This window comes from Bison bison, unplaced genomic scaffold (genome assembly GCF_000754665.1).
Source record: "Bison bison bison isolate TAMUID 2011002044 unplaced genomic scaffold, Bison_UMD1.0 scf7180017864473, whole genome shotgun sequence".
Classification (NCBI taxonomy): Eukaryota; Metazoa; Chordata; class Mammalia; order Artiodactyla; family Bovidae; genus Bison; species Bison bison.
In genome coordinates, this window is record NW_011495034.1 from 17,345,623 (window position 1) to 17,361,778 (window position 16,156).

Genomic DNA, 16,156 nt, shown 5'->3' on the forward strand with positions numbered 1-16,156 from the left:
CATGAACCGTTGTGGCCCTGCTGTGCTCTTGTGGTTAAGAGCACCACAGTCAAGCCCGACTGGAGTCCTGCCTCTGCCACTCATAAGCACCAAAGGTTTGGGAAGGTCTTTGAATCTTTATGGGCCTTATTCCTCATCTGTGAAATGGAGCCAGTAACACTCTCTTCTGGGCTTAGGATGAGGATCCCATGAAATGACCCATGTGGAGTATTGGACATGTAGCAGTCACTCAGGAAAGCAGAGGACTGGGAGGTCTGAGGCAGAAGGCAGCCAGCCTCGCTCTCCCATCCGAGTGTCAGGGTTCTCTTTACCTTTCCCCGCCACCCCCCCAACCCACCGTCACTTTCCTATCTACCAGTTGGTTGGAGCCTCATATCATCTCCATGAGACGGGCCGGGCAGACCTGAGGATCTGCTTTGTGTTGACCCTTGAGAAGTCCAGAGGCTTCCCAAAGTCAGATAGTTTGTGATGAGAGACGCCTGGAATTGTGGGGGCGGGCCAGGTGGGCCAGGCAGGGGATAGGCAGTTGGGCAGGACCGTCCTAGGCTCTGAACCTCACAGGTCTCCACCTCCAGCCACTGGAGCTCGGGGCTCTGGTTCCAACCTACTCTTCGCTGGCCAGGAAGCTGGGAACAATGGCCGGGACTGGTGCTGGCACCCGGGCTGGCCAGGGGAGCAGGAGAGCTCTTCAACCAGCAGTGGGGGTGGGGAGCGTGGTGCCGCCAGCCCTCGGGCCTGCTCTCAACTCCTTGAGGGATTGGAGCCACCGTTCTGCATCTTCCCATCTGTGCAGAGACAGCTCCATAGAGAGCCTTTGCCTGACCTCCCAGCCCCCAACTTCATCCCTTCTCCAGAGCAGGCCCTAGCCGAGGACCACAAACTGCTCAAACCTTGGAGAGTTGCCTGGGGCCTAATTGCCTGGCCCAGACTCGCCTGTGATAAGCTCCACATCCCATCCTCAAGCCGGTGCTTTCTTTGTTCCTTGAAGGTCATGCCTCTAGGAAAAGCCTTGGCGGCTATTGATTTTCGTAGATCTACAAAGATTCTGGCAGGAATGTCCAGTCCTCCTCACAGGGCCTTGAAAAGGAGGTCGAGGGGAGGGGTGGGGGTGGGCCAGGGCTTGTGGGATCTCCCTCTTCACTCTGCGTGCGTGTCCATCCCCATTCTGGGTCTGCGTTCCTGCCTTTGTTCATCTGTAAGCATCACTGAACACCTGCTGTTTGCCAGGCCCTGAGCTGGTGCAACTGGGCACGAAGGTAGGACTTAGGATGAGAGAGTTTTGAGGTTTTCATGTATATCAAAAGATAGGGTCAAAAATATCAAAGCTGCTGGAATACAGTACAAAATACTGCCTGCAAGAGTCCTCCTTGACCCTCCCACCACCCTCCCTCAACCAGGACCCTTTTTCCATCCCCGATCCTCCCCATTGCCAGGCCCAGGGTGAGAGGATGTGTCTGTGTGTTACTCTGTAATAAACACAACTATTACTTTGTAGGAGTTGTTTCATTTCATCCAGGTCTTGTGTTGGTTCTGGGAGGCCCCAGGCCCCCTTCCTGAGTCCTGGATCCTACTGGATAGATGAGAGGTGGCCAGCAAATACAGTATTTCCCAAGAGCCTACTGTGGGCCAGAGGCTACGATTCCTGTCCTCATAATCTTGGGGAAGAACTGGGCAGAAGGGAAGACTGGGGAGAGGCCTGCCTGGAAGAAAGGATGAGATTTGGGTAGGAAGAGATGGCGAAAGCATTTCACGTGGAAGGAAGGCTTTGACCAAGGGTTAGGAGGCAGGCAAGAGTCTGAGTGTTTGGAACAGCAAGGAGACTGGTGATGGGGTTTGGGCTGGGTAGTGCATTGAGGCCCAGGGCCTGGGTTGTGGCTTGGGGTCAGGCCAGAAAGGCCTAGAGGTGAGACCATGGAAGCTGGGCTGTCCCCAAGTCAATGGCCACAGGGAGGATTTCTAAAGTAATCTCTCTACGAGGAGCAAAGAGCCCCCTGGGACTGAGGGGACTTAAAGGCAGAGATAGAGGCAATAGCTCAGGCTCAGTGGCCTCTCTCCATCTCTTGGGATTTTTCAACCTGCAGGTGATGAGGAGGATGTAAGTCAGGGTTTCCTAACCTTTGCGGGCACTGACTCTCCTGAGAATCAAGTGAAAACAAGGAGATTTTCCATGGAAAATGCACATGTGAGTGGACCCATGGCTTTGCACATGATTTCGGAAGGTTTGTGGATCCCTGAAGTCCCAGATCATAATAGTGTCAGAAGTCCTGTTCAAACACCTCGTGAGCCTGGTGGCTACTGACCCTGACTTGGGTATGTCCTTGCAGACTGGCCACAGGTGGGATGGTCTTTGGAAGATCCTGGAGCTAAGTGCCGAGGATGGCTGCTCTAACCCCAGCCACGCCGAGACATTCTTCTTTCCCCCTTTGAGCAGGGTTATTTTGGACTTGGCCCAGGAACACCCATGGCTGTCTGCAGGGCATCAGACCTCCTTTCTATAGGTTGGTAGGCAATCAGAACTAGTCCTGAAGCTTTGTGGACAGAGCAAATAACTTTTGTTTCTATGGTATATTCATTGGCAATGCTCTGGGCAGAGGAAACCTTCTCTGAGTGGCCTCAGGCACCTCGCCTTACTTCTACACTGCAGGTGATGAGGAGGGTTACACTGTGTTGCTTCACCATGAATCGAGGCCCTAGGCCAAACCTCCAGGGCCTGACTCCACTTCTTCAAGGGGACCCAGGCCCAGGGAAGCCCCCCAGCATATATTGGTATGGCAAGGGCTTCTGAGAGAGGGGTCTTAAATCCCTTTTGTGCCCTCTCTTTTCTCTTTTTGACTCAAGTTCAGAGTCTGAGGCGGAAGGGGCTTGCCTGCAGGCCTATAAGCAGTGGACAGGGGCACAGAGAGAACCTAATTCCTGGCCTGAGTTTGCACCTCATCCCCAGCTGGGGCTTGGGGCTTAGACCCTGACTCTCTGCCTGGGGTCACCAGATACATCTTTCCTAGACCCCATCAGTCCTTGAGGAGCTGGCAGGAGGCAGGTTAGGGTAAATATCATCATCCTGAGGTCCTGATCCTCCCCCAGCCTTTGCAACACACACACACACACACACACACACAGGGGTTGGGTGCCTCCCTGTGGAGTGTAAGGTTTATTTCTACTTAGGGAAATGGGTATGGCCACCATATACCCTTGTCCTGCTGGGGAACGCGAGTGGCACAGTTAGGCAGCCCGGGTGTCAGCCTCCTTTTCACAGATTAATGCCAGGGGGTCAGATAGTTGACACGACTGTGAAAAGAAACATGGGTGAGATGGGGGCCTCCAGGGTGTCCTGGGGAAAAAAATCAGGTTGTCTTTCTCTAGGTATTCCTCACAAAACCTATCTACCTGCCTTCAAGGCTCTGAAAACAGCTTCCATCCTGTCTCTTACGGCTCAAGAGCCTTCACTGGCTCCCTATTTCCTTTCATATATTTTTGGCTCATCCCTTTGATTTTAAAGCCCCATTTCCAATTTGCCTCATTCTTATCTCCTGTGAATCTGACTCATTTTTCAATCATTTAGTGAACCTACTCTGGGAGGCATTATATACTAGTATAAAAATAGATAGCATTCCCTTCTATGTGCAAGGGTAGGTGAGAGAAGAGAAACTTTCATCAATGTGGCATTATAATGCAATAGTCTGTGTGCTCCAAAATAGAGAGGGATGCACATGAGGTGACCCTCTGGAGGGGGGTGGTTTGAGTTGGAGGGGAGGGGCAGAAGGTCAGAGAAGACTTCAAGAAGGATGGGACATCTGGGTTGGGCTTTAAAGAGTAAGGAGGAGTTTTCCAGGTAGAGATGGAAGGATCATCTAGGCGCTGAAACAGCACAAGCAAAGATGTGGAGTGCTCCATTGTGTGGGTGGTTTGGGTTGCCCCCAGGAGTCTGGTACCGCTGAAGTGTAGGGAATGGGACTGGAGAGGTGGGAGCCAAGTTATGAAGGTGCTTGAGTATCTCGAATTCTCCTATTGGGAACACTAGTCCCAGTCCCTACCACCTTACCTGCCTCCTGGAAGGCAAATTCTTGGCTTTTTCCAACATATGCCTTATACATCTCTTTACTCTTTCCGCCCCTGCTCTTTGTCCAGGTAAACCCCCACCCCGCTACTCCCCATCTTTGTCTTTTGTCCTGACTAGGCCAAATCGAGTGGACACGAGTTTGAGCAAACTCCGGGAGATGGTGAAGGACAGGGAAACCTGGCGTGCTGCAGTCTACGGGGTCGTCGCAAAGAGTCGGACACGACTGAGGGGCTGATAACTGCTCCCTCCACCTCCCAATAGGCTGCACTTTTGCCTGGAGAGGATCTCTCTAGGGGGAAGCCCTTCGAATCCTCTTGACATCACCCAGGAGGGTACAAATACCCCGGGAACTCCCACAAGAGGCTCTGCGAGTGGAGAGGGATCTGAGCATGGCCTGAGGACTGTGGACGCCAAGCGCCGTCCCACCGGAGGCGTGGCCAGATGGGGCTGGGCGGGACGGGGTCATTCCCCGCCTCCTGCAGTTGGGGCCTTACCTGTAGTTGGAGCCGAAACGTCGGAAAGCATTCCTGAAATAGAGGAGGGTGAGGCCGAGGCGGAGAAGAGTGATCCTCTCTGGGAACCGCCACGTCGGGAGGTGCCATCCCACCAGAATTACACTGCACCTTCGCCCCACCCAAACGCCTCCACTCTGAAAGGGTGGAGTTGCTAGGGACTGGACGACAAGATGCTCCGTTTGGTAGGAATTAAACATTTACTCATTTTGAAATTGCAATTTTCTTGTGGTATTTTGGAGCCAATCGATGCTTTCGAGGTCTCACATTTTCAAGGGCCACTTGGTATGTGCTGGTGAAAGCTGCCAAGACCCCAGCCTCCTTCCCAGGTATGGGGTCCCCCGGGGTCTGTGCGGGGTCACTTACAGGGAGTCGAAAGGCAGGGGCTTCTGTCCATAGCGGTCCAGACTGGGATTCTGGTTAAGACAGAACTGGGGCGGGCCAGAGGGATGGGGGTGTCTACTGAGGAGGGGGGGACACGGACATCGCCCCTCTCCGACGCCCCAAACATTGCTGACTGCCGGAGATCTTGGCCTTCTGGGCTGTCGGAGACCTTAGTCCGGGTCTCTTCTCCCCCTCCCCGACCCCCGTGTTAGCAGCTCCTCCTCCACCCCGGCGTCCTCAGGGACCGGTCGGCGAGCAGCCCTTCCTACCCGCCAGCTCTGGGTCACCTCCGGCTTCAAGTACCGCACCGCATAGCCGCTGAAGCTCTCGACTGCGAAAAGACCGCTGGTCTCCGGCCCCACACCCGCCCTGAGCAAGCCCGCGCCCCGGCTCTTACCTGATCCCCGCCCCTAGGTCAAGCCACGCCTCACGCCCGCTCGAGGAACCAGTCCCACCTCCGGACTTTGTTCCGCCTGCCCTCCACCTCCGCCCCACTGGCTCCCACTGCTCGGACCTGGCACCGCCCCCTCCCCAATATAAGCCCCGCCTCTGTAAACCTCAACCGGTCCGCGTGCAGCACCCTCTGAGTGCCGCGGCTGCTGCTAGTCCCCTGTCTTTTTCAGATTTCACCCAGGAAGCCCCCTGCTCTTCTTTGGTCAGCGCTCGGGGTCCCAGCTCTATGGACCCAGCGGCTCAGTTGTCTCTCCCGCCCTAGGGCATCCTCCGCGCGGTTAGACTGACCCTTCTTGCTCGCGCAGGGCAGCTTAAACTCTCCCGCGGAGGACACGAATCGGGACCAGTCCTCGATGGCGCGCGTGAAGCAGGGCCAGTCGACCCTGTTGATGCCCGGTGCGATGGGAGCCAGCTTTCCCTCGTGGTACCTGTTTCGGAGCCTCTGGCCGGTCTCCGTGATGTCCTGCCAGGAGGAAGGAAGTCAGGGAGCCGGGCGCACTCGAACCATCTGACCCAGGGGGCTCCCGAAGCCCCTCAAAGAGATGGGAAGGGCAGGGTAGGGTCCCAGAGAGGTAGCTGAGAAAGTGAGCGGAATGGAGATTGGGACCGGAGGTGCTTGGTGCTGGGTGCACAGAGGACCTTCTGGTCCTCTCTCCAGGGCAAACCAGGGAAAAAGGACGCTCACCAAGCACTGCAGGGGTTTGTTGGGGACACCGAGAAGTGTGAAGTAGGCATTATCAAAGTCATCTGAAGGAGAGAGAGAGAGGGAGAGGAGTTAGTGCAGTTATCAGAAACAGGGTCATTGCCATACATTGCCAGAGGGGATAATAAATTAATTTGAGCCTATGGAAAGAAATTGGCATTATCTATCAGAACTATAAATACACATATATTTTGACCCTATACTCCTACTTCTGGGAATTTATTCTATTTTATATTTTGCACAACTGGGAAATGATGTGGGTATAAAGTTTACTCATTTCAGCGTTGTTTGTATTATAATAGAAAATGACTGGAAAAAACCCAAGTGTCTGTCATTAAACGACTAGTTAAATAAACCATCATGCATCCTCACTATGCCTTGATTACAAATAAAGTTCTTGATTCAAGAACTTCCAAGGTACAGAAGAGTATATGCCATGTGCTACCTTTGTCTTTAAAGACTAAAATTGAGACGATTGGAGGCAAACAAGAATATACATTCAGGTCATCACCTAACCACGTCATCAAACAGCACCACTAATAGTCTGTTTGATGTTAAGCGCCCCCTGCCGAGCCATCATGGCAAATATGGCATTCAAAACTTGTGAAAGCTTTTACAGTCAAGCCTCTACACCTAATTCCTGGTTTACAGAAACTAGACTATCAAGGTAAACAACACTGTAAGGAAAGAACTACTCAAATTCACGATGTAAGACTTGTCTACAACACAACTGTTTTGGATTTCTTAAAAAGTCGATATTATGAGGGAAAAATGGAAAGTGGTTAGATTGGTTCTAGACTAAGGCCCAAGAGACATGACAAGCAATTGCAAGGCACAATCCTAGATCAAATCCTGGTTCCAAAAATGTTTTAACAGTTGTAAAAGACATCTTTGGGGATAACTGGGGACATTTTAATATGGACTGAATATTGGATGTTAGGGAATTATCTTTAACTTTCCTAAATGTGATAATAGTAGGGAGTCATGTAGGAAGTTGTTTTTATCACTGGAAACTGATTGCTAAAGTGTGTGTGAGTGTCTGTGTGTGTGTGTGTGAGTATGAGAGAGAGAGAGAAAATAAATACGGTAAAACATTAATTGAAGCAGGTAGAAGGTAATAAATGTTCAAAATACTAGTCTTTCAACTTTCCTCTATGTTTGAATATGTTCGTAATAAAAAAAAAGTTGGAGAGGAAAAGAACAGATTTGTATTTGCCATAGTAAAGAATGAAAAGATACACCAGGAACTCAGAGTGGTTACCTGTAGGTGAGAATGAGGGGAATGAGGAGGAGCAAGAATTTTTAAAAAGTGCATTGTTATAACATTTTGAACCTGTGGCTCCATTGCTTTGATTAAAACTTACTTGCAATAAAATGCATATCTAAATCAAGAGCTCTCCCTATAAATCTAGATTCCTGGCTTCTCCTGGGAACTAGGAAATTGGTAGACCTGTGCTGACCCTTCCCACACAGCAGTCAGGGGGGACCCTATAGCTGCTCCGCTTTATAGAGGGGCGGGTGAGGGGGCCCCACCTCACTTTCACCCCACCCCCCACTGCTTCCCTACCCACTTCCCCTATTTGTGTTTTCCCTCTTGGCCCTGCAGGGGTCTCTGTGGGACCTCTGGAGAGCCCCCTATCCTCTCTGACAGGCTCACTCCATCTGTCACCCAAGCCTGAACCTGGGTGTCACCCTGGACTCCCCACTCTTACCCCTCTACTTACACTGGTACCAAGTCCTATTCCTTTATCTCCTAAATACCTTCCAAATCCCTCCCCCATGTCCAAGACATAGTCACTACCTCCTGAACGCTGTGGTCCCTCCCAGTGTCCTAACCACTAACCCCTCCCTATTATCCACTTCTAGTCCTTCTTGGTCACCCCCTCCCTGACACCCCAATGCTCAGACCTCTTTCCTATTTAAAGTCTTCAGGGGTTCTTATCTACCTCCCAAGAAAGTCCAGATTGCTGAGCTCAATGACAGGGCCCTCCCTGAGCTGTGTTCCCCACACCACCAGCCACAGCTCCTGCTGCCCCCATGTACTTTGTCCTTGGGCCCAACCAAATCCCTCAAGTTCACCAACACCTTGAGCAGCTTTTCCCCTCCAGGCCTCGGTATCTGCTGCTCCCTCTAGCTAGAAGGCCTTTGTACAAAGTACAAACTCAAGTACAGACTCAAGTACAAAGAGGGCAACGAATAAATGTGCTGAAATGCATGCATGTGGGCATCTGTGTGACACCCCTATCTCAGTGCCCAAGCTTCTCAGCCAGTGAAGAGTTCTTCCTTAGCCCCGTGTAGTCCTTAACCCCAGAGGCTTCCATGTTCCCCTCTCTTTCATGACAGGTATCTTTCTCTTCCTTTTTCAAAGGGAGAGATAACTGGGCAGAAATTATTACTGCTGTTATTATTCTTCCTCTTCCTGCACTGCTGACCTCTGCTGTTCTCTCTCCATGAATAACAACATTATTGTTGAACACATAGTATGTGCCAGGCACTACTCTAAGGACTTCTCATGCCTTATCTCACTTTAATCTCACAATTTAATCTCACAAAGTTAATCTCAAACCAGTTGATCCTAAAGGAAATCAGTCCTGAATATTCATTGGAAGGACTGATGCTGAAGTTAAAGCTCCAATACTTTGGCCACCAGATACGAAGACATCACTCATTGGAAAAGATCCTGATGCTGGGAAAGACTGAAGGCATAGGAGAAGGGAGCAGCCGATGATGAGATGGTTAGATAGCATCATCGACTCAATGAACAAGAATTTGAACAAACTCCAGGAGGTAGTGGAGGACCCCCACAGGGTTGTAAAAAGTCATTCCTGACTTATCGACTGAACAACAACAATCTCCCAATAGCCCTGAGAGGCCACCCTGTTAGAGTTCCCATTTTACTGATAGGGAAACAGAGGCTCAGACCCGGAGGATTCTCAGGCAAGGAGGAGCAGAGCTGGGACTAGTTCCTCTAAGCCTTTCATCTGCCACTCCTGGCTTCTCCCTCTGAGATCTTTCTCCTCCAAACCATCCACCCCTTCCCCTAAGGCCCCGAGGGGCCACCGCAGCGCCCAGGTGGCCCAACCTTTGCGGCAGTAGGTGGTGGACTGGCAGTGCTCGTCGGAAAGGCAGGCCTTGACAGAGTCCATGTCCATGCGGCGCAGGCTGGGCAGGGCCGGGTGGTAGAGCTGCTGTTTCACGCCGGCCAGCTGGTTGCGCCGCCGGGGCATGGGGAGTAGAATGGCTGGGGATGCATACACGTGGGTGGAGCCATCCTCCCAGGGCACCAGGTCGATGATGCGGGCCATGGCTGGGTGGCGGAGACACCTGAAGCAGACACCCTTCTGTATGGGAACACAAACTTGGCCAGTGCTGACTTGTCATCCAACAGGTATTGAGCACCTACTGTGAGCCAGGAGCTGTGGTGGGGTCAGGGACACTCAGAAACACACAGACACACACAGATACACACACACTCACAGAGCATGTGCTAAGGGCTCTGGCAGAGGTCCGTACAGGAGGGGGTGTGTGGAGGGAGGCTGGGGCTGGGGCTTTCAGGGAATTGTCTAAAAGAGATGCTATTTGTGTCTGTTCTGCAATAATGAGCAGGAAGCAACAGCAGCAAGTGGGTTCAGAAGTGAGCTCAGCCTGCCTCTGGGTAATTAATTATGGATTTCTGGCATTAGCTCAGGTACCTGGCATTTACTCAACATTCTACAGGGAGACATGGGGAAGTTTTAAATAAGGGGAGAAACATAATGGATATGAAGTAGAAAAAACATGGCTGGTTCTCCAGTGCTCCCTTTTAAAAAGCAGATATTCCCAGAGCCTTTGAGTCATTTAAACTTCAGTCAGAATTTGTTGAGTCCGGTTGCTTCCTTTCTGACCCTAGTGGGAGGTGAGAGATGGAGGAGGGCAACAGGGAGGTGGATAGGAGGAGAGAGGACCTTTAGTGGGGAGAGGGCATGACGACGGGATGGGGAAGCTGCTCCAGGGGCTGGGCCTTCGAAGGGAGGGACAGGGAACAGGAGCAGTGAGAGGAGGGGGAGGGCGACCCCTTGCCCCCCATCCACCTCTGCAGTACCTCACCTGCAGGCCACCAGCCACAGGTGCACAAGCTTATAGAGAATTTCTCCTCCTTTGCCTGCTCAGTGGGGAAGAGAGGTAGAGAGATGGGCCAGGCCCAAGTGCCTTATGAGACAGGAGAATCAAGGGACATTCTGCAGAGACAATGCCCATTGTAGGCTCATTGTGAGGGCACCGGCTCCTTGGCAACCATGGCAACCACAGGCTCCGAGGAGAAGAGCCTGCTGCCCTCTTGGGTCCTTACACTGGCCCCCTTGTTCAGCCTGCCTGAAGGTTGCTTGTCTCTGGGGCTCACACAGGATGGGCATGTTGAGAAAATCAGACAAGGAGCTGGGGCTTCCTGGGGGTAACCATGGTAGGGCTGGCCAGGGCAGGCTGTGTGACCTTAGACTAGTCACTGTCTCTCTCTGGGCCTCAAAGTTCCCATTTGTGTTAAGCAAGGGTCCTGGGCCCTGTCAGAAGGGGTATCTGAACTGGCAGGGTGTTTCTCTCCTTGCAAACCTCAGAGAAGAGGGCACTGCCCTGCCTGCCAGTCCTTGAGGCTCCAGAGGTGGAGATTAGTGGCTGCCAGGATCCAGGGTCAGCATAAGGGGATCAGTGAGATTGGTGGCCTCAGCACGACAGGGATTAGCAGGTGATACTCCACGGCCAGCCCCCTGTAGGCCTGCAGCTTCCCTCCCACCTTCCCCAAGCCGAGGTCATGAGGGCCTAAGCCAAGCACCCTGAAGTGGTCAGAACCACTGCGGGAGATCCCTGGGCAGCCCAGTGGTTACGACTCAGCGCTTTCACTGCTGTGGACCTGGGTTCAGTCTCTGTTCGGGGGATTAAGATCTTTGCAGATTACATAGTGCAGCCAAAAAAAAAAAAGAATTACGGAAAGTGGGAAATCCTTCCAGCCCCATGAGGGAACCCTGTGGAGACACTAACTTATTTGCATATCTTGGCATGTGCTTTGCATACACCTGTCCACTTGCTGAGCCTAATGGGCTGTGGGACCCCTGCTGTGAGATTCCTGTAGGATTTGGCTCCCTAGCTGCTCCTCCTCAAGTGTAGTGTTCCATCCAGCCCCCAGAGCAGCATTTCCAAGTTCCACCCCTTAGAGAAAAATTTCCTAGAGTTGACTTCATTCACCACCTCATTGAAAATTTTTCACTCTTTTAAAGTTAAAAATTTAACAAAATCCAGGGGTTCCTTGACGGTCCAGTCATTAAGACTCTGCACTTCCAATGCAAGGGGTGTAGGTTCAGTCCCTGGTTGGGGAGCTAAGATCCCGCATGCCTCCCAGCCAAAAAACAAAACATAAAAAAAAAAAGAAGAAACAATACTATAACAAATTCAATAAAGACTTTAAAAATGGTCCACGTTAAAAAAATCTTAAAAAATAACAAAATCTAAAAAGTGCTTAAATATGTAATATAACTCATAATTACTGGACTTCCCTGGTGGCTCAGAGTGTAAAGCATCTGCCTGAAATGCGGGAGACCCAGCTTTGATCCCTGGGTCGGGAAGATCCCCTGGAGAAGGAAATGGCAACCCACTCCAGTATTCTTGCCTGGGAAATCCCATGGAATGAGGAGCCTGGTGGGCTACAGTCCACCGGGTTGCAAAGAGTCGGACATGACTGAAAAAGTGAGACTTGTAACCACCAGTTGAGGGATACTACTTGGCAAAACAGTGTAGCAGTCTCTTGAAACATGAAACATAGATTTACCATGAGTGTGTGTGTGTGCTAACTCGCTTTAGTCATGTCTGACTCTTTGTGACACCATGGACTGTAGCCCTCCAGTTTCCTCCACCCATGGGATTCTCCCGGCAAGAATACTGGAGTGGGTTACCATTTCCTTCTCCAGGGGATCTTCCCGACCCAGGGATCGAACCCTTCATCTCTTGCATCTCCTGCATTGGCAGGTGGGTTCTTTACCATTAGCACCGCCCGGGAAGCCTTAAATTTACCATATGACCCTGAAATTCTACCCCTAAGAATCTTCCCAGGAGAAATATATGTCCACACAAAGACTTGCATGCAGATGTTCATAGAAGCATTCATTATAATAGCCAAAATATGGAAACAATTTAAGTTGACTAATGAATAGATAAACAGACTGTGATATATCTATACCATGGAATACTCTTGGGAATGAAAAAGGTAAGAATTATGAATACATGCCACACTGTGAACGACCATCAGAACATTATATTAAATGAAAGAAACCAAATACAAAAACACTCTACACATTATACAATCCATCTGTGTGTGATGTCTAGAAAAGGCACATCTTTAGAGACAGAAAACACTTTAGTGGTTGCCTGGGCCTGGGGGTGGGAATGGGGAGTGACTAATGAGCATGACGGAGGCAATGGCACCCCACTCCAGTACTCTTGCCTGGAAAATCCCATGGACAGAGGAGCCTGGTAGGCTGCAGTCCATGGGGTCGCTAAGAGTCGGACATGACTGAGCGACTTCACTTTCCCTTTTCACTTTCGTGCCATTTCGTGTGAAGGAAATGGCAACCCACTCCAGTGTTCTTGCCTGGAGAACCCCAGGGATGGGGGAGACTAGTGGGCTGCTGTCTATGGGGTCGTCGGACATGACTGAAGCGACTTAGCAGCATCAGTAGCGATGAGCATGAAGGATCTTATTGGGGGTGATGGAAATGCTCTGAAGTAGTTTATTTTTTGAAAGTAGATGTGGCATTGTCCAGTCAATTTACTAAAAATCATTGAGCTGTACACTTAAAATGGGTGAATTTTATTGCATACAAGTTATACTACGATAATGTTTTAAAAAATTGAGGTCAGCTAAAGAAAACATGTTAGAGCCCTGCCAATCCCTAGGAGCTTCCACAGCCCCTTTTCCAATCCCACCTCCTGAAAGAAGTAACCAGTCTGGTGGCTGAGTAGTATAACCACTGCTTTTCTTTTTTTCATTCCTAAGATTTTTTCAATGTGGACCATTTTTAAAGTCTTTATTGCATTTGTTACAATGTTGCTTCTGTCTTATGTTTTTTGGCCCTGAGGCATGCAGATCTTAGTTCCTCTACCAGGGATCAAACCCACACCCCCTGCATTGGAAGGTGAAGTCTTAACCACTGGACTACCAGGGAAGACCCCCTCTGCTTCTCTTTGTAGTTTCACTATCTACGTTTGCAGCCATATAGACAAGACAGGCTGATAATGCTCTTTCTGAGCTTTGTATGCACAAACCATTGGGATCTTTTGAGTCTGGCTTTTTACTATCTGTGTATATTTTTAGGAGAGTCATCCAATGGGGGTGTGGCTGAGCCCCATTCACTTTCCTCACCCTAGAGCCCATTACTCTTCAGCCAGGCCCACCTGACTCTGCCCACTGCCCACGCTTCATGCTCCAGGTTGCCCAGCCTGGGGGCACAGCTCAGCCTCTGCTCACCTGGTGGTCCCAGGAGACCACTCCTCTTCCCAATACACTCACCTGTCTTGGCTGCAGCACACTCCACTTCTTGGTCCTCCCACTGCCTCCCCAGCGGCTCCTTCAGTTTCCTTTCCCAGCCCCTCTTCCTTTTCCCCAAATCACACCAAGCCAGTGTGCTCCAGGCATCATCTTTGGTCCTTCTCTTCTTTACACTGGATTCAATCAGTCCTGCAACTTTAACTGTCATTTACAAGCTGAGCTGATGCCTCCAAAATTTCTATCTCCAGGCTCTCCTAAACTCCAACCCCACCCCACTCCCCACCCCTGCCACCACCGCAACACTCACACACCTCTTGCTACCCACTGCACACTTCCACTCGGATGTCTCTCAGACATTGTAACCAAGTGGAGCTCATGACTTTCCCCCAAAACTCTTCCCAAGCTGAACACCCTCAATACCACCCTCTTCCCTCCTCTCCCCTTTTCTCTCTCCTGCCACCCTAGTCCAAGCCTCGTCATCTCTGCCCTGGCCTCTGTTGAGGAGGTGTCACCGATGATATAGGCCATCACTTGGGCACCCAGAAAGAGTAGGAGAGCTGGCTCTTCCTAGAAGGGGTCTGGCTGGAGATGCCTGGGGGAGGAGCGCTGATCCCCAGCAGCCAGGTATTGACAAAGCACGGCCGGGGCCACCTTGAGCTCTGCCATTGGTGTCCAACCTTGCTGACAGAAAGAGCATCCTCTGATACCAGTTGCCTTGCGGGTGAGTTGCATATCTGAGTTTTAGCATAAGAAGGAGAGCCCATGGGTCATCCAGTCACAAAGTGGCTTGCTCCTCCACTACCTCCTGACTAGTTTCTTGCTTCCACACCTGCCCACCAGAGAGCAACTTCACAGATTGTGTCCGGCCCCTGTTCTAAACTGAACCATCGTGGGCTTCCATGGGCCATCAGCTAAAACCCAAGCTTCTGACTGTGGCTTACAGGCCCTACGTGATTTGTGCTGGACCTCATCTCCTACCACTCTCCCCTGCCCCCACTAAGCCCCTGGTCCCACTTTGTCCCTCAGGGGCATCCAAGCTTATTTCAGCCTCAGGACCTCTATTCACCCTTCCAGTGTCCTCTATCTGAAACACCATTCACTTAAATCTTACGTCTCAGCTCAAATATTTGCCTCTGCGTAGAGGCACCTATGCCCACCCCCACCTCATACACGTCTCTTTTCTGTGTGTTTCTTTCATGGCACTCAGCATATCTGCAATATTTTTAAATTCATTGTTAATTTTTTTATTTCTGAATCTTCCGTTGGAACAGAAGCTCTGTGAGCGCAGGTCCGATTTCTATCTTTCTCAGTGTGCAGGGGCTGGCACACTGCCTGGCACACGGGCAAGGTTGAGAAATGTTGTAGATAATCAAGTCAAGTCCCCTGTTGTTCAGTCGCTAAGTCATGTCTGATTCTCTGTGAGTCTGTGCACTGCAGTACACCAGGCTCCTCTGTCCTCCATTATCTCCTGGAGCTTGCTCAAACTCATGTCCATTGAGTCAGTGGACTCATCTTCTTTTGCCCTCTTCTCCTCTTGCCTTCAATCTTTCCCAGCATCAGGGTCTTTTCCAATGAGTGGGCTTTTCCCATCAGGTGGCCAAAGTATTGGAGCTTCAGCTTCAGCATCATTCCTTCCAATGAATATTCAGGGTTGATTTCTTTAGGATTGACTGGTTTGACCTTCTTGCAGTCCAAGGGCCTCTCAAGAGTCTTCTCCAGCAAAATTTGAAAGCATCAGTTTTTCAGTGCTCAGCCTTCTTTATGATCCAACTCTCACATCCGTATATGACTACAGGAAAAACCATAGCTTCGACTCTACAAATTGTTGGCAAAGTGATATCTCTGCTTTTTAAGTCCCCTGCCTTTTGCTAAACAGCCCACCGCCCTGCCTCCCACCCAGGTCCTGTCACCTCACTGAACCCCTTTGCACTGGGTCTCTGTTCCTCTCCCCTTCTCCCCTGAGATCACCATCTCCCCTCTAGGGTATGACTTCAGTTCAGGAGGCTGGCTTGAATGCAGTCAGTCCTTTGATCCTCCCTAAAGGCCCAGCCCTGGGACTACAGCCATTCTGATGGATCCCAAGGCAGGGGTGCTGAGACCCTGCCCAAGCTACAGAAGATTCTGGGACAGAAAGACCCTGCTTGAGTCCCTCCATTAGGGCTGGAGAGCTGGGATGTGCCTGCTGCCACTGCTGACTGAGACTGATGAGCCCCTGTCACCTTGAGGATTCTCCCAGGTTCCCCTGGGGGCTGTAAGCAGTTATTCTCCTACCATCACTAGGTGGGTTGGCCAAGGTCTGTGGGGAATCATGATGCCCCAACCAGGGTCGCGTAGAGCTCCTTCCCTGAGGCCCAGATCCCTGCTGGCCCCTGGGGGGTTGCTGACAGCTCCCTTGGCATCGATTGCCTCTCTTCCACCACCCCCTCCCCACCCTCTCTAGAGTCTCCTAATCCTTTGCACACGGCCCTGCTGCTGCCAATTAATCCCCGCTGTGTCTGAGAGGCCATCTGAGAGAAGCAGGAAGAAGGCAAGTCCTG

At 51.0% G+C, this 16,156-nt stretch overlaps 2 protein-coding genes across 2 annotated transcripts in view; one reads left to right on the forward strand and one right to left on the reverse strand.

Annotated features, from left to right (window-relative positions):
* Nucleotides 1-3,043: 3,043 nt before the first annotated feature.
* TEPP (testis, prostate and placenta expressed) lies at nt 3,044-10,302 on the reverse strand. Its single transcript, XM_010861856.1, has 8 exons — nt 10,196-10,302; nt 9,192-9,450; nt 6,092-6,153; nt 5,695-5,869; nt 5,223-5,284; nt 4,936-5,000; nt 4,552-4,584; nt 3,044-3,285 (listed from the first exon to the last, which is right to left on the reverse strand). The coding sequence occupies exons 2-8, from the start codon at nt 9,412-9,414 to the stop codon at nt 3,255-3,257; spliced, it is 651 nt and encodes a 216-aa protein (XP_010860158.1). The 5' UTR covers nt 9,415-9,450; nt 10,196-10,302; the 3' UTR covers nt 3,044-3,254.
* A 5,832-nt stretch (nt 10,303-16,134) lies between these two features.
* CNGB1 (cyclic nucleotide gated channel beta 1) overlaps nt 16,135-16,156 on the forward strand; it is a 30,649-nt gene continuing 30,627 nt past the window's right edge. Inside the window, exon 1 of the mRNA XM_010861858.1 lies at nt 16,135-16,146. The gene's annotated coding sequence lies outside the window, so the exon portion shown is untranslated. The remainder of the gene's footprint in view (nt 16,147-16,156) is intronic.

Excerpts from the sequence above, each read along its gene's own strand:
- TEPP (XM_010861856.1), bottom strand. The coding sequence starts at position 9,414 with ATGGCCCGCATCATCGACCTGGTGCCCTGGGAGGATGGCTCCACCCAC. Across the intron at positions 5,870-6,091 it reads ACAAACCCCTGCAGTGCTTG|GACATCACGGAGACCGGCCA; the intron begins GTGAGCGTCCTT and ends TCCTCCTGGCAG. Across the intron at positions 4,585-4,935 it reads CCCCTGCCTTTCGACTCCCT|GAATGCTTTCCGACGTTTCG; the intron begins GTAAGTGACCCC and ends CCTCTATTTCAG.